This window comes from Colletotrichum spaethianum, assembly GCF_022836535.1.
Source record: "Colletotrichum spaethianum MAFF 239500 DNA, contig03, whole genome shotgun sequence".
Taxonomy (NCBI): domain Eukaryota; kingdom Fungi; phylum Ascomycota; class Sordariomycetes; order Glomerellales; family Glomerellaceae; genus Colletotrichum; species Colletotrichum spaethianum.
Window position 1 is genome coordinate 470,185 of NW_026054773.1, and position 24,366 is coordinate 494,550.

Genomic DNA, 24,366 nt, shown 5'->3' on the forward strand with positions numbered 1-24,366 from the left:
CGATATGCAATGCATAGACGACATTGTACTGTTATTCAGCCACAGAATCCATCAAACAGCAAACAGCTCTGTTTCCAAGAGCAATCGTTGCCATGAACTGCCTGGGCGACCTTCAGTGTTGCGCGGCATCGCTGTCGCGTCTCCACCCACGACCCCGCGCCCCGTGTATCGGGATGTGGGGGAGTGGCACTGCGTTTTCCACAGCTAGGCCTCGCTCGTAACCGATTCGAAATCGCCGACAGATCGTTTAAAAAAAACGGAATGAACCCGTCGTCATGAGATCCCGGCGTTGCGCAGGCCGTGAGAATCGTTCGCCATCGTTTTTCGTAATAGAGGATAGATGTTTTCACATCGTCCGTTCAGAATTGAATCAAGATGAGTGACCGCGATGAATGTGCGGCAACATAAATCGTGCGTTGGTGGACAGAAGGTCCCCTCCCCGCACCAAGTAGAATCATCTGGTGGGCAGAAAGTTTTTGGAGTCGTTTTCCTGCTCGGTGAAGGACTGCGGGAAGGCGGCGAGACCCGCGACAATGGCGACAGCCATGAGGCAGATGCTGATGATGGACCAGATAAGACCCCAGCAGCGGGAGGAGCCGCCGTAGCGTTGAGCGAAGACGCTGGCGTCGGAGCTGTTGACCTTGCGCATGATAAGGTCGTCGCAGATATCCCACACCGAGTAGAGGGAGCTCATGACACCGATGAAGAGCTGGCGATGGCGTTAGCGCGAGAGAAAAAAATGACAGCCGGAGTGGGATATAACTTACAACGACAAATCTCAATGCTTGAGCGTGTGAGATGAACCAGGCGGCAATCAGCAGGCCGACAGCGAGGAGCACGGTGAGAATTGTAAGCCAGTCCTTCTTACCCCACCAAAGAGTCAACAGAAAGCAGACGCCCAGGACCATGGAGGCGACCTTGGAAGCGTTGATGTTGAAGCCGCAAAAGATGAGGAGACCGCCAATAAGCGAGGAGCCCAAGTACCCAGCCGGGAGGGTGATGGCCTGCTTGCCGCCCTTCATGAGCGTGGCGCCGCCCTCGTTGGGATCGAGGGTAATGGACAGCACTTTGCCTCCGGTGCAGCAGGCGGTGATGGCATGGCCGAACTCGTGGAAAGCGATGACGAGCATCTTGAAGGGCCAGAGGACCTGGCGGAGGAAAGGGACGTTCCACAGGATGGCGATGATGACTGCATATGCGCCGATGATACCCAGGGTGACACCCTGGGTATGGTTGACGGTGAGGCTGCGGCGCGCGAGAGCGTGAGAGGTAGTTGCGCGGGCCACTTCGGGGAGGACGACGACGGCGGCGCGCTTCCAGAGGTGGGACGCGACGGCGCCGGCTCGGGCAAGGCTCTGTCTGGCCGTCGTTGGGGGGACGGGAGCCATGGCAGTGTTTGTATAGTTGGTGATAAAAATCGATAGCGACAGACGGGGGGCGTGGGTGAGTGGGTAAACACACGAGAAAAGGCAGTCCTATTGACGACTTTTCGGGGAGGACCAGGGGATCTTATGAATGGCTGCAGTATCTTTGTTGCAGAAAGCAGATCCTACCGTACGTGCACATTGGCAGCCAATCCTTATTTTCTTGCGTACGTATGGTAGCACGGCATCCACGTCAACAAGCAAGGTGAAGGGCTTACGCGGACGTGGGCTGGGCTGAGGCTGGGCTGCATTCCCCCTGTTTCTCCCCTTTTTTTTTTTCCTTCCTTGATCTGAACTGACAACCACAGACAGCACAGACGGTTGCTCACAAGTCAACCAACACCCACTGATCTGGAACTCTGAAAGGGTCAGGCAGATGAAAGGGGTCCCACACGGCCCCACACGGCAGCCGGCACTGGGCACTAGCACTGCCACACTGCAGCATGTGCCGCTGGTTAGTTTGAGGTGGTGGTGGTGGCTGGGGGACCGGTCTTGCTATCGCCCGGGCTATTTTTGGTAGATGTGGCTTTTTGATTACATCAGCTTATCTGTGAGTGGCTGGTGCGTGTGGCTTGCTCCATATTACATAAGAACTCGACGTGCCTCGCTCAACCTGGTGGATTCTCATGCAGGTGGGCGTTTTAGCTTTCCCGTTTCACCCAACGGAAACATGACGTCCATGTTCCCTCACCACCACTCAACGTGTTCTCCAACTCGTTGCTTACTGGTACCTGTACCTACCTTGGGCCGACTGCCTATGCCCTTACGTCCTGAATTTGCCGCGGGGTTCCCAACCGGATGAGTTAGCTGGAAGGTGGCCTGTGCCTAGTGCTCCTATTGGCTTGTAGAACGCTCATCCGGTATCCGAAAGCTCAAAGCAAGCTCAAAGCTATCTCTTGCCCATCTCTATTGATCTCATGTGCACTTTCGTCCCATTCGACAACCAGTCCTGAATGCACAACAGTAGCCAATTGAAGAACAAAAACGCCTTTCTCCCTCAGAAACGACCTCTCCTCACATCGCCTCCATCAAATCAACCCCTTTCCGCTTCTCACGATGACTGCTGCCGTAGACAGCTCCAATACGGAGCTCAGCCAACAATATGACACTCCTCTCGGCCTGGCTCACTCAACCATGCAGGCCCTGAAGGATAGGATCAAGCTCCATTACGATCTCGCCAGTGACTATTACCTGAGCCTCTGGTAGGCTGTTCCGCGTCTTTCTCTCCCTCCGCCCGTTGTGACACCCTTTTTTAGTCTCAGCTTGGAGTTCACCCCCTTCCCCTTGTGCCAGCTTCTGGAGGTTCTACGTTGTGCACAGTATTAAAACTGTGCACAGTCATCTGTCGGCTCTTATGCGTCCAAACAAGTGCGTGGCTGACTTGACTATTCTAGGGGTGAACATATACACCACGGCTACTGGGAAGAGGGCTCCGAGACCAAGGAACAAGCCCAAGTCAATCTCATTCAGCTGCTGCTGAAGCTCTCCAACGTGGGGGAGAACAGCAAAGTCCTCGACGTCGGCTGCGGTATCGGCGGTACCTCCCGCTACCTCGCCTCGACCCTGGGCTGCTCGGTCACCGGTATCACCATCTCGACCAAACAGGTTGAGATCGCCAAACGACTGACCAAGGCTGAGGCATCGAAGGAGTCGGAGAAGCCCGAGGTTGAAGCGGACAGCGATGGCTTCTTCCGTCTCGGCCGGGGCAAGGTCCGCTTCATCGAGCTCGACGCGGAGAAGATGGGCGAGTTTTTCGCCGCCGAGGGGGGTTCCTTTGACGCGGTTTGGATCAGCGAGGCCCTGAGCCACTTCCCCAACAAGGCTCTGTTCTTTGAGAACTCGTTCAAGGTGCTCAAGACGGGTGGGAAGTTGGCGCTGGCGGACTGGTTCAAGGCTGAGGGCATCAGCGAAACGGAATTTGCAAACGATATCAAGCCTATTGAAGGTGGGCGATTCTCTACTCATATTCCGTCGCATGAATTGCTGCTGACATTTCCTAATACTAGATGGCATGCTCCTACCGCCGATGTGCACTCAACAAGGATATGTCAACCTAGCCAAAGGCGCCGGCCTTTCCTCTCTTGCGGGGCCAAAGGATATCAGCAAGGATGTGAGCAGGACATGGTAAGTTGCCGTACAGAATCAAGTTCCACGCCTAGACTAACCCTCCTTCTAGGGATATCACCTGGTCTCTCATCCAGAACCCATCTCTCTGGGCCTTCGCCTTCAGCCAGGGACGGGACGGCATCGCCTTTTTGCAATCTTTCCGTGCGATGAGGCGGGGATACGCAAACGGGACATTCCGGTATGCCGTGATGTCATTTGAGAAACCAGTGAAGAACGCAAGCTGAGGACCGCTGCCGCAGAGCTCGGTTGCCGCTTCGTATAAAGCAAGGAAATAGTTTCAGATACACTCATACAGCGTTCTTTCGGAAAACACGCATTAGAAAACAGGCCAACGGTTCCCAAAAAAAAAGTACTTCAAGTGTATAAGAAATCGATCAGCTCGAAACATCAAGTCTATAGCTAAAGAAGCTCAGTCTTATTTTGGGTATTCTTAAAGGCAGAAGCTCCTCGTACTTCCTTCCTGATTACATCTGAACAACTATAATAAGCATCGAAACGCTAGCAGACTGGTAATCCACCACAACTTGATGTTACAAAAACTTACGAAGTGGCTTCAATGGCGTGGAGCAAAGACATATTCGTGGAATCTTCGTACTCCGGCGGGGATCCTGTGAGGAAACCAAGCCATACTCTTGAGATCCTGCTTGTTGGAATCATCAAGAAGACAAGTGGTCGACTCTGTTTCTCGACATTCGCTCTCTGCTCGCTATCCACTGACAGGATGGAAACATGGTTCCCCTGGCTCAACTAGGTTGCTAGGCATGTGTCAGTCGACGAAAGGGAGTCAGTCTAGTGGGTCCTGACTACAGGAAACAACTCGACCATCTCGATAGATAGGTACCATCTAGTATTTATTCGCGAATTTTGGTTGACTGAAACACGACAGACTGTTGTTCGTCTTGGTTTCTTTGGAGTAAGTATTGCTACTATCCCAGTATCGTACCTGACGTATGCCTCCCTAGCATTCAGAGGGACTAAGAGGGACAATGAAGGAATCGACAGAACCGTCAAGTGTGTCAGGGAAAGATATAAGGAGGCATAGGTACTTGAAAATGTGGTCCTCCGGGTTCCCTGGTATTTCTGCAACACGCATACCGCATCATGGTTATTCTCGTCCAACCCAGTGATGTTGCCTTGGGTGTGAACCACAGATCAAGGCATGCATCTCTCCCGAGCTTTCTTTCACTGATCCTGCTTGGTGGCGATAGATAACAGAAATTGTGAGGAGAATGCCAAACAGAACGCGTGGGGGTCGCGTCTTGTCCTCCAGTCTGCCATGGCTGCTCACTTTCGCTAACCTTTTGGCATCTCCGGCACAGAATCGCGCAGTCCCAGCAAGTGAATCCAACGGCAACATTGAGATTGAAGCGAAAATTACCACCGCGGAAGATGTGCATCATTACATTCTAATTACCGTCTTATTGCCCAAGCGATGACGACAGAAGGATCGCGATGGCAGCCGCTTCTCGAGACCGTCGTAGATGCACGTTGGTCAAGATTGCAGACGCGAACGAAGCTAGCTCCACATGCCGGCCGAGACGGCGGTCAGGCTACCGTATATTGCCGTGTATTCGTGCAGGCGGTTTCTGAAATGGCAACCAAACAGGCACATGTTCGAGTGCTCGAAAGCCGGCAAAATGGCCCAGACCCTGACCAAGGCTTGGTATGAAGTCATACAGCGCCAAGAGAACGGCTTTTTCCCTCACAAATATCTTCCAGCCGAAGACTCTCCGAGGCTCACTAGGTTCACTCGGTGGAGATGACGAATGCCGCGCCGCCCGTTGAGACTGGTGCCGAAAGAGTCCAACGTTGCCTGCCTCTCATGGGTCCGCGCTGCTGCGGGCCACGGCCAGAGCCCCCCACCGCCGAGCACGAGAATCGCTTGGCTGCCTTGCCGATCATAATCCGACTACCACCTTCGGCTACTTGGCCGCAATCCTGGCGGCTGACCGGCCACGACCGGTCGCCGACGTGCTGCCTGTGACACGGCTGACATTCCGCCTATCCCATCTTACACCTCCGAAGCATCACCTTCCTATTGCTTCTAGAGGCACAGTGCGCTCCTGAACGCCTCGCCGAGTGATTCTAGTGGTCTATGCTCGATAACAGTTCTCATTCGGAAATCGCTATTCATGAGGCTACAACTTTTACGAGGCCAGGCAAGGAGGGGGGAGAAGAAGGAGGTGAAGGACGACGATGACAACACTGAGGCATGGTCGCACCGAAGGCAGTTTCATAGACACTGCACTTTGTGGCGTCTCTGCAAGTGCAGCATGCATCCAAGTGGAACGTGAAATCGCAAGCAACCGCTGCGGTTCTCCGGATTTGAGGCGATCTTGTATCCACCCTCCGCGTTCACCACCGGCCCACCCCCATGGTCCTCCGCGACCTCTTTGGTCGGTTGGGTCTATTACACGGCCTGGGGACTTTGGTACTGGCGAGTTTTTCTCCACCGAAGACTATTCGGCTTGGACAGAGGTTCGCAAAAGCTGGGACAGGTGGTCGCGGTGGCCAGACGGCGCTGCCAGGCTGTGGCCGAGCCTTTCTCTCCATACTTTTTTTTTCCTTGGTCGTTCCACTCCTCCATGTTCACCTTGTGCGCACATTGGCCCGAAGCAATGTGCCATCCCAGGTTGAGCAAACCCCCCTCTTTCTGGGGGTTATCAGGGTCTGCTGAATGTCCTGTACCAGACTCTGGGGAAACGTTGATGCCCGCAGACTATTTAAGGTCCACCGACACAAGCAATCTGCTCCTGACCCCCGGATCCATCTTTCTCTCCACGTTTTCCCAACAGTCCGGAATATCTGCAACTGATACTTCGCTGTTCAGGCAAAGTGGTGTACGGTTTCAAACCAGAAAGCTCGAGCCTGATACAACCATTGTCATCAATCATGCCTCTGCCTAAGGCGGACGCAGAATCCCCTCCTGTCGCGGAGACCCATGCTGGCTCTCGCAGCTCTGGCAGTATTGGGACCGCGGACAAGGCGGCACGCGCATCCACCGCCGCCTTACTCCGCAACCCGCTCGTCGGACTCACTCCCGATGAGCTTATTGCGGGTGCTGACAGCTTCACCGAGTCGAAAGGATTACAGGAGCACCGAGACATCTTCCGCAAGGGTGCAATGGTTGCCCAGGTCATCAACAGGCCCGACGGGTTCGAAGCCATCGCCGCACTCAACGAGGAGGAGAAGGCAGTACTTAGAAAAGAAGTGACCCATCGTTGGAGTCAACCGAAGTCTCTTTACTTTCTCTGCGCGCTTTGTGCAGGCAGTGCTATCGGTAGGTAGTCTTTCGGCCCATCAAGACCACGTTGAGTCCAGTGAAGAAGCTAATGCCACTTTCTTACAGTGCAGGGTATGGATCAAACAGCCGTTAATGGGGCTCAGGTACACTTGTTTCCGCCGAAATGGTCGATGAGTGGTGCTAACGGCGATACAGGAGTACTACTACGCAACATTTGATCTATGGGACCCGAGAATGCAGGGCTTGGTCAATGGAGCCCCATATCTCTGCTCTGCGCTTGTCGGATGTTGGAGTTCTCCTCTACTGAACAAGTATACTGGCCGACGAGGAACCATCTTCATCTCATGCTTCTTCTCCGTCGTAACTGGCTTTTGGATGGCTGCAGCCGACAGGTAAGATACGATGCCAGTTTCCCGAACCGAGCAGACCTGATCCGTTGATAGCTGGTACAACCTACTAATCGCTCGCTTTTTCCTCGGGTTTGCCGTTGGCGCAAAGAGCAGCACTACGCCTGTCTATTCGGCAGAGAGTACACCCAAGACTATTCGTGGTGCTTTGACGATGATGTGGCAGGTAAGAGGGCACTGACAGAGCAACCAAAAACCTTCCAACTAACATGCGCCTAGATGTGGACTGCCTTCGGAATAGCCCTGGGCTTCATCGTCTCTGTTGCCTTTAGAAATACCGATTTCCTAGGAGAAGACACTCAGTGGCGATGGATGCTTGCTAGTACATCCATACCACCCTTGGTTGTTATGCTACAAGTAAGACTTGGTTGTGTCCTTCACTGTTTGCTTTCATTTTTCCACGCTTTCGTTGCTCTTTGCTCCTCATGTCGCTGTAAAATAACACCCTAACCTCTGAGCAGGTCTACTTTTGTCCCGAGAGCCCCCGATGGTACATGGAAAAGGGCAAGTATCAAAAGGCCTTCCAGTCAACCTTGCGACTTCGACATCATCCTATCCAGGCGGCAAGGGATATGTATTACGCATACAAGCTCCTCGAGATCGAGACCCAGGCCCGGAGTGGTCGCAACTGGAAGGACTTCTTCACCGTCCGAAGAAACAGACGTGCGGCGATGGCTTCCTACTTCGTCATGTTCATGCAGCAGTTTTGCGGTTCGTGCTTCTCAATACTGCTTCGCAGATACCAAATCTAACCAAGATTGCTGACTTGTGATAATTATCCAGGTATCAATGCTATGCAAGTGACCGACTATTCGACTTGAGATTATATGTGTTGGTGCTAACTACTGACGCAGGATGTACTACTCGACAAATATTTTCGAGATGGCCAATTTTGATCGCAGTACAGCTCTTCTCACTTCAATGGGAATGGGACTGATCAACTGGATTTTCGCTCTCCCAGCCTTTTATACCATCGATACGTTCGGCCGGAGGAACCTCCTTTTGGTCACGTTTCCTCTGATGTCACTCTGCCTGTTTTTTACTGGGTTCAGTTTCTACATGCCTGATGGTACCGCAAGACTTGCTTGTATTGCAACCGGCATCTACCTCTTTGCAGCGGTGTACTCTCCGGGTGCTGGCCCTGTTCCGTTCACCTATAGTGCCGAGGCGTTCCCGCTGCACATCCGTGACATCGGAATGAGCAGCGCCACAGCCGTTACCTGGGGATTCAACTTCATCATCAGCTTTACGTGGCCGTCGATGATAAACAGCTTTGGCCCAACGGGTGCCTTCGTGTGGTACGCCTGCTGGAACATCGTCGGCTTCATCGTCGCCTACTTCTGGCTGCCGGAGACCAAGAACCTAACGCTGGAGGAGCTGGACAGTGTCTTCTCCGTCCGTAGCCGCGACCACGCCGAGTACTACTCATCAAAGATCCCATGGTACGCCAACAAATACTTGCTGCGCCGCGACGTGCAGCCTTTCCCCGCTCTATATGAACTGGCCGAAGACGACCCCCACCATGATGGAACTCACAAGACCAGTGTACATCATAACGAGACCGGACTTGTGTCTGGAGGTTCCGGTGAGAAGCAAACCTAAGGATAGAGCTTGTTCGATGGAATACAAGATGAATCAGCTATGGTCACATGATGGTTGCAGCAAGCTTCCATGGTGGGAATTAGTTCTGAGACGGGTGGAGCAATAAAAGTCGTGGCCTATAAGTAGACGAGTTAAATCAATCTACTTTGCTATGTGTTTCTCCAGAGGGTCGCATATAATTTGGATTAAATCAACAGCTCACCTGTTCGTCAGCCCTTTTACCTGGACAACATCATCATGTTGTGTCATAAGGGATCTATCGTTTTGAGCACTCGGCGTAGCTTCTCATGGCATAGCCAGCCAGATGGCATCATCAATTCAATCCATGGCATTCTTATCCATGGAAAACTGATTGCCATACTAGATAACTTCTGAGGCCTTTACTTCCGTTGCAGCATGCCCCGTCTTGTCTTTCTCTGTAGTCACTGGTGCCATGCAGTCCGTTTCAATGTACAGGCCCATCACCTTCGGACCGGGGTAGTGCTTAACCGCATGCACCACCCACCAAAGGGCGGTGATAGCCACCGTTCCTACCAAAATGACACTGCTCCAGTTCATAGTCGCTTCTGTCGTTGGCAACACAAAAGCTGATTGTTTCGTTAGTACTTGAGCCTAACGATAGCTTGTGATGAGAGAAGACCCACGGAAGCAGAAAAGGATGTCAAATAGTATGATGAAGAGCACGGCGAGTCCGTTGATGATGTTCCCGGCCTTTCCCAAGTGAAAAGGACCTGGTGGGAAATATCGTCGACCTGAAAGCATATTGGCGGCAAATGGGATTGCGTAGGATACCGATGTCAGGATGATGAACGAGCCTGCCAGTGCCAGGAAAGCGGCTGAGCTTCCGAGTGGTATGGCACCCAGGCCAGTCGCAATGATACCTTGGTGGTAGGTAGTTAGAAACAAGATTCGCGGGAGATGTGAGAGTGACTTACAAACGAACAAGGTAGCCCAGACGGGGCAGCTCAGACTTTCATTGACTTGCCCGAATACTTTTGATAAGGGAACTGCGTTGTCTCTAGCAAGAGCCCAATATGTCCTCGAGACCTGAAAAGCGTTTAGGACTTGATGCAATCAAGACAGTGTAGTCAGCTTTGAAAGGGCTTGCTCACCGTCAACGTGAGGCCTACACAACATGTCAGAGTGCAACCGAGCATGATGAACAGAAGCCCAAAGGCTGCACCAGGGTTTCGAGCGCCAGCCGAATTTGTAGTGGCCTGTACATAGATATTGGTCAGCGGAAAAGAGTTGAATCCGCCTTGGAGAGCCGTAATGTCAGTGATGGCATATGAGAGCGCGATTGCGAAACAAAAAGCGTCTGCCGCAAATCAGTTTGGGTCAACATATCGACGTTGTTTCACTCACAGGCAAAGCCTAGAAAGATCTGGAGAAGTATGGCTTTGGGAAGGTCCTTCTTAGGATGGGGCATCTCCTCAGCCATGTGAGTGACAGAGTCGGGGGTGCCAATCGTGAAGGCACCGTTGAGAACACCCAGGAGGAAAGCGACGCCACCAGACCATCCTGTAGCGTTGTTCTCGTCGAAGGACGCCCATACAAAGTGGTTGCTCGCATGTTGCTTGGGCATAGTGGCCAGTACAATGATAACGATGACGCCGCCAATCAAGACAAAAAAGGTCCCCGCATGTTGAGTGTAAGGGGCGTACTTGTTGGCAAAGACGACGAAGCCCGCCGATCCCCATAGAATAATGAGATACCCGATGTAAACATGGAATGGCTGGCTGACATAGCGATCCCAATTCCAGACGGCGTACATACTCACAGCGACGTTGCTTGAGATCTGAAGTAGAGATGCCAAAGAGAACAGCCAGCCGTAGAAATTGATCCAGCCGGTGAAGAAGCCGAGCGCTCGGCCCCACCGAGGACCTCCGGCGATGGTCGCCCAGTGATAGACACCCCCGGCTGTGGGCACTGACGAGGCAAGCTTAAAGACGCATTAGAAACGCGCGCTCGCCTCTTCCGTACAACGAGGGGAAGAATAGTAGTAGACGTACCTCTGATAGACTCAGACCGATGAGAGTGTAGTAGAAGACGGCGACAAGGAGGCCGTAAATGATGCCGGGGGGGCCACCATTGACTAGAACAGTTCCGGCTCGTTACAAGGCTCATCTTACAAGACCCAGTCTGAACTTACGAATGGACACGGAGATGGAAGAACCCAGGGCTACCCAGGCATTGTCTACCGTAAGGGCCATACTGGCGAGCCCAAGAAACCCATATTGACGTTTGAGCTGATCCTTGTGGCCGGCAGCGTTCAACGCTACGCCATCTTGAACCGCGACAACTGTTTCGTCGTCGGAGGTGAAGGCCGACTCGGCAACTCTGCTCCACGGTATCGTTCCTCTCATTCTGGGTCCTCGATTCTAGGAAAATGTCTGTTCAATGCCGAATGAGGCGCAACAGACTGCGTTTGCAAGCTCGCGAGTCACGAAGACTGTCAATGTTACGAAATAGACACGCTATTCAAGGACGAAAGAACATGCAAATGGACGGGCGGGGAAGCCTGAGGGTAGTAGCCTCCCCCGAGACGTGAAACCAAAACAGGACGAACGAATTATGTACGGTCCTAGCAGGCTGACGACCAGACACCCCGGTAAGATACTATCGAGCTTTTCCGCCATGTCTTGGGATGAGATATTGGACTAAACTGGTTCGGTGGCTGGGACGATCAGGATTGTGCGATGGCGCCAGACCAAAACTGACGTTGCATTGTCTTAGACATGCTGTGTTGGACCCATCAGCCTGCAGACACGATTGCTGCCGTGCATTGAAAAAGGATGCTCGTCAAGCTGGCAAAAGCTGCAAAACCGCATACAAAAGCCTTGGCGAAGGAGTCGGGATTCACAAAGTATTACTAGTGGTAACGCCAAGGTGCATGGAACGGGCCGTCCGATATTTGTTTGCTCTTGATCGACCACTCAAAGGAGCAAATTTATGAGCAGCGTACGCAGTAGCATGGCATTCAGGAAGCCTGGTGACATATCGCAGGGCCCAATGCCCAGAAACGGGGGTGCGGAAGTGCTCGAGCCGTGAAAGTAAGCTTTTCTGGAGAGAATTCCCAAGTGGCTCATCCTTGTGCCGCCAAAGCAGGTCTGACCTCCCTCAAGTGCCGATGATCACGCAGGGAAAGGCTCGGAACTCGTTGGTGTGTGAATCTACGGACGTTTGGCTGCGAGGTCAAATCGACGCGAAGTTTGATGATAGAAGTGATGGTGATGTGTTGAGGTATGTCCGCCCGCCTTCCAGACTAACGAAAGAACGCGGAAGACCTAGCATGAGCAGAAGCTATCGTAAGGTTCGCGCTGAACCTTGGACTTTTTATTTTCTACAGCAGTAATTCACTGCGACGAGAAGACTTGGCCGACCACGATAGTTGGCCCAATGTAGGATAGACAATTCATTCCTCAATTGTCTTTGTGTCTTCATCGAAGCAAGGGCTGAGGGACACCGAGAGGAGTGTCTCACTGCTGCCTATAGATACGTTCTGAGGGGTGGTTCGAGGCCTCCGCATATACAACGCGGATGTGAAGAATGGAAACACCTCATGGGGTCAAAACAGCATACCTATAGGTTACATGCTGACCATTTGTTGAAGAATCGCAATGGTTTTGACAGCGTTGATGGGTTAATTTGGAACAACGCTGCCAGTAACTAGGCGAACGGCGGATGAGTAGTGCTAGGGAGACAGCGATCATGTCAACACTTGGAGATAACAGGATAATTCGAATCAGTGAATGTCCGTCCCATCTAAAAGACTAGATGAGTGAAGAACAAAAAATTAGAACCGAGAACGATGAAGGTGAAGCATCGCTCGAAATGTTCTATCTCCATTCCCACTATCTTGGTCTTTCGCGCCTAGCCTCATCCTGATGCAGCTGAATTAGCGAGATCTAGCCTGAGCTTAAGCAGCGCACCGGGTGATCCTTGGAAGTTGTATTGAAACTATGGAGGAAAAGATACGAAGAAGAGCAACGAACGCCTAGTAAAAGAAACATCATGGAACACCGATGTCCCGCACTTCTGCAATTCAATGTCAACACGACATCTTCCTGTTAAACTCCGAGCATCATGCAGGTCATTGTGCGGCAGACCGCGCGAACCGACCACAGAAAAACTGCTCCCCGCCCAGCTTCATAACTTAATGTCCAGCCGATTCGACCACATCCCTGGTTCCACGTTGCGGTGCTGCGCCAGCAGTGCTGCCATTCGCTCAAGCCATTATCAAGCTTTCCTACTAACGACTGTTATACCTTGCCGTAAGCTCTTTCGATGGCTGCTACCGAACTCACAGAGCCTTGAAGCTGAGGCGCGGCCTACTCACATGGAGCAAGTTCTCTTGGCACTTCACGCTGGGTCTTGGACCTGCACCACGAACCAGTGATGCTTCTGGCTCCAGCCCACATATATTGGCATTTCCCTTATCTTGACAGAATAGAATGCCTCTGAAAGTTGTCAGCTAGAGCCTCTGATGTGATCGGTGGTTCAACCTGAGATCTACCGGTTATAGATGCCGAACAAGTAAGTCTCATCAGATCTCACCCAGATCGGCACCATCTTATCCAGTCTCGATCTTTGATCGTCCTCTACTGCCGGTGTCAAACCTACAATTGGTGTCATTCTAAACACTCAGACAAGGTTTTTTCATACCAGTCCTGTTGTCTAGGGACCTTGTCTGAAGTATCAACGCTATCCAGGGCTGCCCCTCCGATTTGGAAAACCATCATGCGCACTACCTAGTTTACTGCCATTCAGCGCCCTCGCCCCGCAATGGTCTATGCAGGCACAGGAAGCAAAAGAGTAGCAATCGCGTCTCTTCTACGCAGGTATCCAATTGCGTCGAACTAAACATATATTACCGAACTTACAGGTCATTTACAACGACCACGAGAAAGTCTTCGAGGGCAGTGGCTCGTGCCGACCTATAACGAGACACTGCCCACCGCCTTTGTTCACACTCCTTCCCCAAGCCTTTGAGAATCAAGCTGTCCGCAACGCTTAAGGCGTTGTCTTTTGTGTGTCTTGATGGATCTATCGATGCTTTTGTTTAGCGTCCAGGCCACGATTCTGGTCATGCTGTCGCCTGTCGAAGGCACACCTCAATCAGCGAGGCAATGCCCGCCCTTCAAAAAAGGTAGTTTCGCGATTGAGCAATACCAGCTTTACCCCGAGAACGCAGACTGGGATGTCGAAAATTGTATTGTGTACTTTGGGTGCGTCTCATTGGCATGTGCATGCGTGCTATTGCTAGTGTTAGTGTTAGGTCTCTGTTCAATGCCAGTGTCGCTGTCTACGACCCCTACAGGGACACGATAGTCGATATCCTCATGTTCAGCGGCATCACACATAACCCGAGCCTTCACATTGGCGGTGTGCAAGTTGATCCGCATACAAAGCTGGTATCCATCGTCGTCGATGCCGCTGCCCCGTTCAACACCGGCGGGCAAGTCGTATCAGGTGACAACTTCATCATCAAGTACGATGCCGCCCAAAAGCGGGCTCTATGGAACAAGAACATTACTACTGTGTCCAAGGGCGAGTACGCTGGTTTCCAAGATGTTGAGCACGATGCCCGGGGAAACACCTACATCGTCGGGTCGTTCCCGGGAACCATATTAAAAGTAGACCGGGAAGGCTCCGCCGTCGTTCCCTGGTACCTACCTGCGAAGATCGACCACACCAAGTTCGGCTTTTCTGGGCTTGCGGCAGCTGGGGATGTCCTGTTATCCAACAACAACGAGGATTCCCAGATCTATCGTTTCGATATGAAGGCCGAAAAGGGCAACCCTCTGCTTGTTGCCAGATCTCCAAACACGACGTTGGCCAGGACCGATGCTATATATCTGCCACCAAGATACGACGGCAGGGTCCTACTCGTTGCCGAAAACACAAAGGGGATCACTGTTCTGCGCTCCAGTGACGGGTCGTGGCAGTCAGCAGAGTATCTGGGTACTGTGCCAAACAATTCCTCGGCGGCGCAAGGAGGCACCGTTACTGCTGCAGTACAAATCGGCAAAAAACTCTACATGGTTGAAGAGTTCTTTGCGGATCCTCCTGTCTCCGGCTCAACTGCTGGGAATAGGAAACATTTCCCCATGGTCGACATCACTTTACAAGTTGAACAGCTTCTGAAGAAATAGCGTATTGGATCTAACCCCTTGGATGGGGACAAAAATATCGAGTATAAGATCTGCGTATCTGACTACATCGCCCCATGGGACAGACTTTATATGATGGATGGATGTGTATGGCTTTCATTGAAGCGCTGACCCATCAAATCCTCTCTGATTGAATGCTATGTTTGTTCTGACTTCGACTACCTTGGCTACCCGATACGTTGCCCGAACCCTCAGAAACAGTTCATGGTCTATGACGAATCAAATTCACATTTTCTTACCAGACCCGGCGGCATTCTTGATTTAGATACTAATGTGAGTTTTGTTTCAGTCGATCACTTGACTTTGATCAGCAACGTCCGTCTGTTATATTAGGTCTTATCATGATTGACCCGATTGCGTCTTTCATGAGCGCTGACAATACCTCACAAAGCCGACTGTAACCTCTTGTCCAAAAACTTGCTGGGACAAAGGTGTTATTATTAGTTCTCAACCACGAATGATAGCATTCAAGTCAACCAAATTTATCAGTGTGCGTAGTCAGCTGCTATGTTGAGTCTTTTGTGCTACTTAATGAGATAACTTACTTACACTGACTTAGGATTTTTCATTGGTCCGTACCTGGATCATGGTAAAGATGGTATGATGAGTTATCATTCGGCACTTCTTTCAAATCACCTCCCCCCCTTCTCGCTGTTCTGCTGCTCTACATGGAGTGTTAATAGTAACCTAAAGGGGATTGAGAAAGCACAGCCCAAACCTGTGCCCGGTTTATGCGCCAGCTTGCTCAATTTTCAACGCCGGCAAGCCCCTTTTCACCTTGAGGTTCGGTCACAAACAAAACCTTTCCACGTCTTCATCCTCTCGTTTCCCAGGTTTCCTTTGAGTTACTCCGCACCTCTGTACCCGTATCTTCCTTCTTGGTTCGACCTCTATCCATTTCTTCCACTGCTATACGTCTTTACCCGCCTCATCTTGCCTTGCACACTACCTGCCACCCTTCCCAAACCCTTCATCTTGTTCTTCACTCGAGTATAAAAGGCCACCAAAAAGGCCTTGTTCAACGCACAGAAAGCTTTGAGAACAAAACACCCTACTTCAAGACCCCCCAACCACGCCGGACTCGACCCGGTGCTGGGCTCGCTGGGCCCTACGATATCTAAGCTATAGCATCCCATCTCATCATGAGTTGGCCACAGCAATCGCAAAAGAATACCACGGACCTTCAGGCGCCAATGGGCGACTTCAGTACTCAGTATGAGATGGCAGATAAGAGAGCCGAAGCGCATATCCAGCACCAAGAAGACCAAGGTCGTCATGGCCTCTACATGCCCAGCCAGGGTGCCGAGACTCTGATTCAGCAGCGTGCGGAATATATCCGTAACAGGTTGGAGATCCCCATCGACAGGCAAAAGTTTACCGGCATCTGGAATCACTATCACGATGTGAGAAGCTACCCCCAGTCTTGGATGGTTGCTCCAACAGCACACATGGTTCCGTCAACACACACAACCCAACCTGGAGTGGACTTTCCTAGCGGCCCGCTGTCGATGGGAGTTCAGCAACATGGCCAGTTTACGACGTCTCTATGCTCGAACATGAGTACGCCCGTACAGCACTCTTTGCGTAAGTTCCTACGACGATATGTAAAGTCGTGCATTTGGGATACGGACTAATCTTGCTTAGCTGCTGCCAACTTCATGTTCAACCCCGCAGTGGTGGTTGACCACCACCAACAGTACGGCCAGTTCACGATACCCGCATGCCCGAGTTCAGGACTTCCCTCTCAGAAACCCTCGCCACGTAAGTTTATTCAGACAGATCAGCCAACAAACGACATCCTTACTTGTAATCTTCCCAGCTCCTGCGAGCTTCGAGTTCGGTCCCATAACCGTGGGAGATCAGCAAATCCCATCAACAACACCACTGCACTCGAAGTTAGATATTGCTTCTTTGTATACACAGAAGGCTTTGCGTAAGTAATTTGAACCAGGAAATTGTCGGACTACTGATGACTCTATGTCTAACCCCGCGGTTGTGGGTATTAAAAAACACAGCCAGTCTGTGACACCTTCGCATCTTAGCTTGAGCATGAAATCATGGCCTAGACAACACGTGAGGCGTGTGCTTCATACATGAAAACGTTAGCTAGGAGAATATTCAGTATTTACTGACGTCTTCTAGCTTCTGGAGAACTCATACCACTCGGTCTCGCGATGGCAGCAAATCCACATAATGGTCGGTTCGAGATGCCCGCGCCGCATAACCAGCCTGCCATCTCTACACTACCGGTCTTGGGCTGTTCATCTCCACAGCACCAAACGCGTGAGTCTCCTCTGTGCAAAAATCAAAACAACCAAAACCCGTCCATTGCCCGAAAGCCTACAGCAAACGTCACAATGGCCGGTGCCACAGCGGTAGGAAGCCAGCAACTCAGCTCGTCTACGACTTCTCTTCGTCCAGGCTTGGGTTCTTCACCTCCACAGGTCTCGTCACGTAAGTCTCACCTGTGGAATCTTTCCAACTTGTTAGATTCAATTCATTCACTGAAACTACAAAGCCAACATCACTAGATTTAGTCCCAGCGGTCGTCCGATGGAAAATCCGATGATGGCAACGCTCTCATCCGGACAGAGCCGTCCTATTCGGGCGCGACTTCGTGAGAAATACCCTTTTACCTCATATCATCAGCTCGGTTTCATTTTCCTTTTCTCTCCCCCACTGAATATTATTCCATCCGAAATTATTCGTTTCACCTCACTGACTCCCATTTCATCAGATACTGACAAGTACCGACGAGCCAGCGTGGTCAAGGTCCCGAGCCCGCTGAAGCAAGCCACATCGAGCAGCCCCCCCGCCGTGCGTTCTGTTCTTCAAAGCGTCCAGCTCCCGCCTCTGGGACCTTTGGCAAAACCGCCCAGCTCACAGTCGACCATCAGCGTCAATGAGACCCCTTCTCGTCCCAAATCCAGCCTCTCTGTGCCCGGTGGCCAGTTTGGCTCGGTGTTTGACGACGACGACGATCCATTTACCACATCCTGGCCCGACCGTCAGACATCGCAAAAGGGTGCCTCTAGCAAGCAATGTTCTGCATCAGGGGCCGAAAAAGTCGCCCACCAGGTCGCTAACGCGCGCTCCGTCACCCGCCATGGCTACCGCGGCCCAGTTGAAGTAGGCAATTTCGTCTGTCTGATCAACCTTCACACCGGCCAGCCCAGCCCAATCGCAGTGAGCCAGACCGACGGCAAGGGCGGCACGATCACTCGTGACATTCGTTCTGGGAAGGACCTCAGGGAAATCATGCCTTCTGATAATGGCAATGCCGTGTGGGGCAGGAACGGCGAGTTCAAGGGCTTCGAGGATTCCATCGCTGCTGCTTGGGTTTACGGCCCTGGTTAGAACCCGGGTATGCCCAACAAGTTAGAGGAGACCCCGAACAAGTTTCTCAAACCCGGCGGAAGGGACGCGTTCATGGGGGTCAGGCTGTTTGAGGGCAACGATGATGTGTTGTTGGAGGAGGAGGCCCCGAAAGCTATGATGCAGTTGGGCCCGACGCCGTACTGGATCAAGGAGGCGAACGAGACCTTGGGCATCCCAAACGAGGATGACGATGAACAGGAGGGTTTGTTTGGGTACTATGACATTGAGCATTTCACCTGATGTGGCCTTTGGACAAGCGGACATGGTATTGAGATCAAAGCTCTTGGTCTGCGGCCTAGTATAAAGCCGGGCTATTTAGGATTGTGGGCTTGTTGGCAATGGACCAGAAGACTTGGGCAAGGCATCCATGACGCCCATTTTTCGGTTATGTTAAAGTACCGTATGTCTATTCCAACTTGAGTACAGGAATTGAACTATTTTCCGTCATTACTATTTGCTAAGTGCTTTTTTTTTATTGGACCGCCAGCTTAGACTTCGGTCTGAACCGTTAAGCCCGAGACACAGAACGACGTCTCAAGACTGAAGAGTCGTCCATCAGTCCGTAGCCAATCTATACACGTGTGCTCAATACACGTCTCAGGCTTTTAATTTGGCAGTTTCAAGAACTCATGCTCCTCTTCATAGGCGGCTTCGAGCCGGTCATGTTCTGAGGAGTCTGGGTCTCATTCGCAGGAGCAGAAGGCATGCCTCCTTTGCCGCCTCCCGGCATCTCACCCTCATCGCGGCCACCACATCCGGTAGCGTACAGCGTGATCTCGCCGCAGTTAACGCCCTGGTCGTTCTTCTTGTAGAGGTTATACGTCTTATTATCAGCCTCGCACTGGAAGTAGCGCGACATGTCCTGGAACCGCATCCGGCCGTCGCAATCGACTGACCAGCCCTTGTCAGGCTTTTGGCCCGGATCACACTGAAGTGTCTCGGTAGGGGCTAAGAGAAGCAGTGTTAGCTTGCTGCGAAAAAAAAAAACCCCCCGGGGAGGTGATGAAGGAGTAAACTTACGCGTCCACCACATGCCGCGTTTCTCCTTGTCGACAATCTCGCCCTTCTCCATGGTGAGCTCCACGGGCTTGAGACCGATTCTCAGCTGTCCGCTGTCAAGTTGACCAACCCACCCAGAGGCGGTGCCCTTGGCCTTCATTTTGAACTTTTTGCAGTTCTTCATACCGCCACCACCCTTTCCACCACCGGGCTTGTCACCGCCGGGCTTGTCACCTCCGGGCTTGTCACCTCCGGGCTTGTCACCTCCGGGCTTGTCACCACCGGGCTTGTCACCTCCGTGGCCCTTGCATTCATCGCCTCCCTTGTCCTTGTCGCCGCCGTCGGCGCTTTCACCATTGTCACCTCCGCCTCCGGGGCTATCGGCAAGGTTCAAAGTGGTGACAGTATCCTTGGGCACGAGGGCTACAGCGAGCGAGCTCGTGGCCAGGGACAAAATGGTGATTACAGAGAGACGCATTTTGTCTATGAGTGGTGTCTAGTGGCGAATTCTTTTGAACGGTAGAGGATTGGATGAGATGATTGAGTGATGACAGTAAACACCACCCGCCAAGAACAGGATGTAGGAACAGAGGCTCTGTAATGGATGGCCCGTGTTCAAGAAGGGAAGATGTCTGGGTAAGGGGAGACCACAAAGGAGACCTTTATTGATCCTTTAGCTCAAATGCAGAGAAAGAGAATTTCGAACAACGTTCGGACTAGAGACGTGGAGAGCAGGATGAAGGAAAGCATCGTCAGCACTGATTAGAAGGGAAACTCCAGCCTTTTATGCTTCCGAGGCCCCTCAAAGCTAGAACGTTTGCCGATATTTTATTCCCCCCTTTTCAAGGAAAAGGGTCCGGTGGGCGGAGAAGGAGAAGGGGGAGGAGGGGATTCAAACAATCACACACACCCATACGGCGAACATGCACAGATGAAAAAAGTCTCCTCGAATCGAATGACTAGTCACCCGTGAGCAGAAACTCGAGTAATGGAGAAGAAACGTCGGTAATACAAATATGGGAGTGGAACATCCGGGGATGGAGAAGAACATCCGAGGATAATGGAGGAGGAGGAAACAAAGAACGAGGGATGTTTCCATGATGTTCGAAGCATTCTCGAAAGAAGGGAAAACGGGTGCGGGGGACAAGGGTGCCGACGCGGAGAACCAAGGCAGAAACGGTCAGTCGAAACTTCGGATACCGAAACCACGTGGAGTCGACGCCGCTTCATCAGCATCTTTTTGGAGGGAGTAGCTGAAGGTGTGAAGTCGAAGCTGTATGGCTGGTGTATCTTCGGAGTTGTTGTGGTTGGAGGAGGAAAGCAGAGGGGTAAGGTGGTGTGTCGTCGAAAAAGGTTATGAACGCGACTCATTTCAGACGATGGATGCCCTCCGATCGGTGTGTGGGATATTTGGATAGGGCAGGCAAAGGAGACGAAACGTCACCACGCTAGCAAGAAAGAAGCAATTATTCACACAGAAACAAACTTTCGAACAAGAGAAGCTGGGGCGTCATTCAGGTCAGTGGTTGAGACGGGAGTTCGAGGGGGAAAGGCACAAACAAACTCTCCGCTTAGTCGTAACGACGAACCTTAGCGCTGCGGAAGTTTAAACAGCATCACCTTCGAGTGCCTACCGAACTCGGCTTCGCCTGATGTTTTGATTCTGTCAAGGGTCAACGACGTACGGCAGGGGAGCGGTGAAGCGAACGATCGCGGGTTGGCAGGCTGCAACAATAGCCGGAGGAACTCAAGGAGTGAAAGGAAACAAAGTTTCAACGATCGAATCAGGTAGGCATTGTAAGTGGCTGATGAATGATCATCAGGTCATCATTTGGCATTCTGCGTTTTCTATGTTTTGTGTTCTTTCTGAGTTCAAGGAAAAAGAAGTAGCTAAGCCTCTAGAAGAGGACATGAAAGGGTGGGACAGTTCTCCACGGATAGCAACTTGCCATTTAAGACAACATAACGGGGTATCATACGGTAATAACGCCATGCTCAGTTCCCCGAGGAGAGTGTAAATAAGATGTTGGGAAACATCTCGCGGCTGAAAGTCTGTGCTCAGCTGGGCAAGAAACAAACAGGCAAACACAGGGATTCCCGAGTACGCAAATCCGGAAGAGCCCCATTCGGGTACCGGATGGCAACAGCCTCAACATCTGGAAACGTCAGGTTTGTAACGGGTTTGCCCTGACTGGACCCCTCACTGGCCCGTGATCTCACGGCCAAAGAACGGACGTTCCACTTTCTAGGGAGCCCGAAAGCGAATTGCCGTTTTCTTCTTCTTCAGAGTCAGTAGCCCTTTTGGCCTCGCCGTTTCCCCACCTATGCAGGTGAGGCTGCCGAAACTTCGGCGTTGCAGCGGAAGAGATTCATTTAGCAGACTCTGGCCTGAGGCTCTCATGTCTTTCTCCTCTTCTTCGAGGCGTTGCTGGCACTCCGGTCAGAGATGGCCTTAACCGACGTGTTGTAGCTCGTCTCTGATGCCGCGCCGTCACCACCATCTTCGCTCTCAGAGTCATCGTCTGATATTTCATCAAGCGGTATCATGTCGTCCGAGTCGTCGTCAATGCCTTCAGATGCCTTGGCCAAGGACTTGTCGCCCTTGGCCTTGTCGTCAGAGTCAAAACCTTCGAACTCATCATCCTCTTCCTCATCGCTGTCGCTACCAACGGAGGAGGGGCCCATTGACGTATCGGCCACACTCTCGGCCATTTCGGCCGCCGCACGCTTCCGCTTCTGAGGCATCTCACCCAGTCTGCCGCTACGTCCCTCGATGCCCTCACTTGTTTCCTCACCCTCTTCTTCGACGGGGGCAGGAGTGAACCAAGGGATCTTTCCACGCATGAAGTCGTTGAGAACCATCTTGGCGACTCCGTCCAAGTCGGGCTCTCCTTTCCTCAGCAGACGGCCGCTCTTTCGGGCGATCATCTCGAGGAACTCCATGTGGTTGTTCCATCCCTTGAGCTCGTATGTTCTCTCCATGTGGTGCGTCTTGACCTTGGCGAGGACAGCTGGGATGTACTGCTCTGGGTTTTCGACGTTCTCGACACGAACAACACCTCTGAGGAGCAAGTCCTGAGGGGTATCGGTCTGCGAAGGTGGTACGATACCAGGGCAGTCAATCATGTCTAGCCAAGTTAGCGTATGCGTAGGAGGCGGCAACGTGGTAAGGGGGACATACAGATCTTGCGGGTGAGTGTGATGTACTGCCAGACCTTGGTCTCGCCAGGAATGGGCGCGACGGTGGCAACCTTCTTCTTCCTCAGAGTATTGACGATACTGCTCTTGCCGACATTGGGGTAGCCAATGAGACCAACTGAGATCTGCTTGCGGTCGCTGTGAAGCTTGGCATATTGTCTCAGAAGCTCAATCAAACTACCCTTGCCGAAGGGGTTTGTCAAACTCGAATGCATGGCCAAAGTAGGCTTATCCTTGGAGAAGTATTTTACCCAACGGGCCTGGGTCAGGTTAGCTTCTGCAGCAGAATGCCAACATGAAAAACAAGATGATGCTGAAAGCATGTATGCCTCGCTACTAAGAAATACCGCCATGGAGAGGCTCGGATGAGCGCTGGCAGACTTCAACTCAAAGTGATGCAATTCCATCTCATGATGGGAAATCCAAAACGGACCCCATCAGCCCTGGTCCGAGAACCAGGACAGCGAGACGGCCCTCGATTTTCCCAGTGTTTAACGGAGACCCTTTCATTGGGAGCAACGAATGTGCGAAAGGATTCCTGACAAAGACACTGGGGTTTTGTTCGGGGAGAGAAGGGCAGGGAGGAAGACGAAGATACACTTACAGCAACGCTGGTGGGCACCAGGTCCGTCTTGTTCAAGACGAAGATGAGATGCTTGTGAGGGGCCTCCTCGCGGAGGTACTTCTCGACACTGCGACACCTCGTTCCCAGAGGGTCGCGGGCGTCCAGGACATGAATGACAACGTCGGAAGAGTCCAGCACACGGTACAGCTCGTTCCAAATACGTTTGCTCTGACCCTTGTTGAAGATGGGCTCGATCGACATGGTGACATGGCTCTCGTCCTCGCCATCCTGGTCCGCTCCAGAGTTCCCGCTGAGCAGCTTGGCTTGCTCGAGGCGCTCGTTGTAGCTGTCCAGGTCCTTGTCGACGTCACCGGCCAAGTCGGCAATGGAGCCCGCACCAATCTTGACGCGCTTTCTCTGCGACTTGGGGCCGAAGGTGTCTCCGAAAGAAGAGGTCTCAATCGTCATCTTGGCCTGGTGCTTCTTGAGGCCGTTGGTGTCGGAACCGTCCTTGATCAGGGACATGGGCAACTTGTTGCTCTTGAGCAGGACCGAGTAAGGGTCCGCGGCCTTCTCCGCCATGGCGCTGCGGAACGCCGTCAAGCTCTCCTGAGAGATGACGCGAGTGTTGCCGAACCACTTGCGGTTGGGCTCGATCCGGGCGGTAGGGATATCTCGACTCTGGTACGAGGCGGCCTTTGTGATTTCGCCATCGGCGTTGCGCTGGGGCTTGCCATCCTTGTACATGTTGAGTTGCCTAACCCGCTTGGCAGAGCTGTGATCGACTTGTTAGCCATGTTTCCTGCAGATCAAGCCTTCCCATGCTGGAGAGAAAGGGAGGAGCATACCGGTAGAAGTTCTCGCCCTTGACCTTGACATTGCCCATGCCATCGCCGGTCTTGCCCTGGCGAACCTTTCGGCTCGCCTCTTTCTTTCCGGTTCCCATCTTTCTGACCGCGAACTCGCCCAGTCGTATTAAAAACTTGACAAGAGGGGAGAAGAGGAGGGGAAGAGACTGGGCAGAAGCTGGAGTCGGTGAGGTTGTAAGAAAGGATTGAGAGAGGGAGGTTGGAGCTTCGGCGCGCGCAGTAAAGAAGATCTTTCTCTACGATGGTGGGGTCCGCTTGGGAATTTTTTAGTGGAGTAGTTGAAATTTTTTGGGCACTTCGGCGCGAGCACACGCCGCTGCGCCGAGAGGCCAATTAGAGGCGCGAAAGCCGCCTCCACATCTGCAGTTCAAGATTCACCC

At 52.2% G+C, this 24,366-nt stretch overlaps 10 protein-coding genes across 10 annotated transcripts; 6 read left to right on the top strand and 4 right to left on the bottom strand.

Annotated features, from left to right (window-relative positions):
- Positions 1 to 454: 454 nt before the first annotated feature.
- Positions 455 to 1,388, bottom strand: ColSpa_01600 (uncharacterized protein; the record flags this gene model as incomplete). Its single annotated transcript, XM_049267812.1, has 2 exons — positions 455 to 709; positions 768 to 1,388. 2 exons carry the CDS (start codon positions 1,386 to 1,388, stop codon positions 455 to 457), a joined length of 876 nt encoding a protein of 291 aa, XP_049123769.1.
- Positions 1,389 to 2,480: 1,092 nt separating this feature from the next.
- Positions 2,481 to 3,775, top strand: ColSpa_01601 (Tol-Pal system protein TolB; the record flags this gene model as incomplete). Its single annotated transcript, XM_049267813.1, has 4 exons — positions 2,481 to 2,626; positions 2,819 to 3,369; positions 3,431 to 3,548; positions 3,601 to 3,775. 4 exons carry the CDS (start codon positions 2,481 to 2,483, stop codon positions 3,773 to 3,775), a joined length of 990 nt encoding a protein of 329 aa, XP_049123770.1.
- A 2,668-nt stretch (positions 3,776 to 6,443) lies between these two features.
- ColSpa_01602 (arabinose-proton symporter) lies at positions 6,444 to 8,804 on the top strand (the record flags this gene model as incomplete). Its single annotated transcript, XM_049267814.1, has 6 exons — positions 6,444 to 6,746; positions 6,991 to 7,187; positions 7,239 to 7,368; positions 7,422 to 7,559; positions 7,664 to 7,917; positions 8,057 to 8,804. 6 exons carry the CDS (start codon positions 6,444 to 6,446, stop codon positions 8,802 to 8,804), a joined length of 1,770 nt encoding a protein of 589 aa, XP_049123771.1.
- Positions 8,805 to 9,822: 1,018 nt separating this feature from the next.
- On the bottom strand, positions 9,823 to 11,170 carry ColSpa_01603 (choline transport protein; the record flags this gene model as incomplete). The annotated part of the gene is made up of 4 exons (XM_049267815.1): positions 9,823 to 9,851; positions 10,170 to 10,746; positions 10,817 to 10,899; positions 10,957 to 11,170. 4 exons carry the CDS (start codon positions 11,168 to 11,170, stop codon positions 9,823 to 9,825), a joined length of 903 nt encoding a protein of 300 aa, XP_049123772.1.
- A 2,877-nt stretch (positions 11,171 to 14,047) lies between these two features.
- ColSpa_01604 (core trichothecene cluster (CTC) protein 14) lies at positions 14,048 to 14,959 on the top strand (the record flags this gene model as incomplete). The annotated part of the gene is made up of 1 exon (XM_049267816.1): positions 14,048 to 14,959. One exon carries the CDS (start codon positions 14,048 to 14,050, stop codon positions 14,957 to 14,959), a length of 912 nt encoding a protein of 303 aa, XP_049123773.1.
- Positions 14,960 to 16,119: 1,160 nt separating this feature from the next.
- ColSpa_01605 (uncharacterized protein) lies at positions 16,120 to 16,742 on the top strand (the record flags this gene model as incomplete). Its single annotated transcript, XM_049267817.1, has 2 exons — positions 16,120 to 16,537; positions 16,684 to 16,742. The coding sequence occupies 2 exons, from the start codon at positions 16,120 to 16,122 to the stop codon at positions 16,740 to 16,742; spliced, it is 477 nt and encodes a 158-aa protein (XP_049123774.1).
- A 592-nt stretch (positions 16,743 to 17,334) lies between these two features.
- Positions 17,335 to 18,334, top strand: ColSpa_01606 (uncharacterized protein; the record flags this gene model as incomplete). The annotated part of the gene is made up of 2 exons (XM_049267818.1): positions 17,335 to 17,431; positions 17,715 to 18,334. The coding sequence occupies 2 exons, from the start codon at positions 17,335 to 17,337 to the stop codon at positions 18,332 to 18,334; spliced, it is 717 nt and encodes a 238-aa protein (XP_049123775.1).
- A 9-nt stretch (positions 18,335 to 18,343) lies between these two features.
- Positions 18,344 to 18,595, top strand: ColSpa_01607 (uncharacterized protein; the record flags this gene model as incomplete). The annotated part of the gene is made up of 1 exon (XM_049267819.1): positions 18,344 to 18,595. The coding sequence occupies one exon, from the start codon at positions 18,344 to 18,346 to the stop codon at positions 18,593 to 18,595; it is 252 nt and encodes an 83-aa protein (XP_049123776.1).
- Positions 18,596 to 18,974: 379 nt separating this feature from the next.
- ColSpa_01608 (uncharacterized protein) lies at positions 18,975 to 19,832 on the bottom strand (the record flags this gene model as incomplete). Its single annotated transcript, XM_049267820.1, has 2 exons — positions 18,975 to 19,303; positions 19,376 to 19,832. The coding sequence occupies 2 exons, from the start codon at positions 19,830 to 19,832 to the stop codon at positions 18,975 to 18,977; spliced, it is 786 nt and encodes a 261-aa protein (XP_049123777.1).
- Positions 19,833 to 21,751: 1,919 nt separating this feature from the next.
- On the bottom strand, positions 21,752 to 24,063 carry ColSpa_01609 (nucleolar GTP-binding protein 2; the record flags this gene model as incomplete). Its single annotated transcript, XM_049267821.1, has 4 exons — positions 21,752 to 22,482; positions 22,536 to 22,812; positions 23,157 to 23,892; positions 23,966 to 24,063. The coding sequence occupies 4 exons, from the start codon at positions 24,061 to 24,063 to the stop codon at positions 21,752 to 21,754; spliced, it is 1,842 nt and encodes a 613-aa protein (XP_049123778.1).
- Between the last annotated feature and the right edge of the window lie 303 nt (positions 24,064 to 24,366).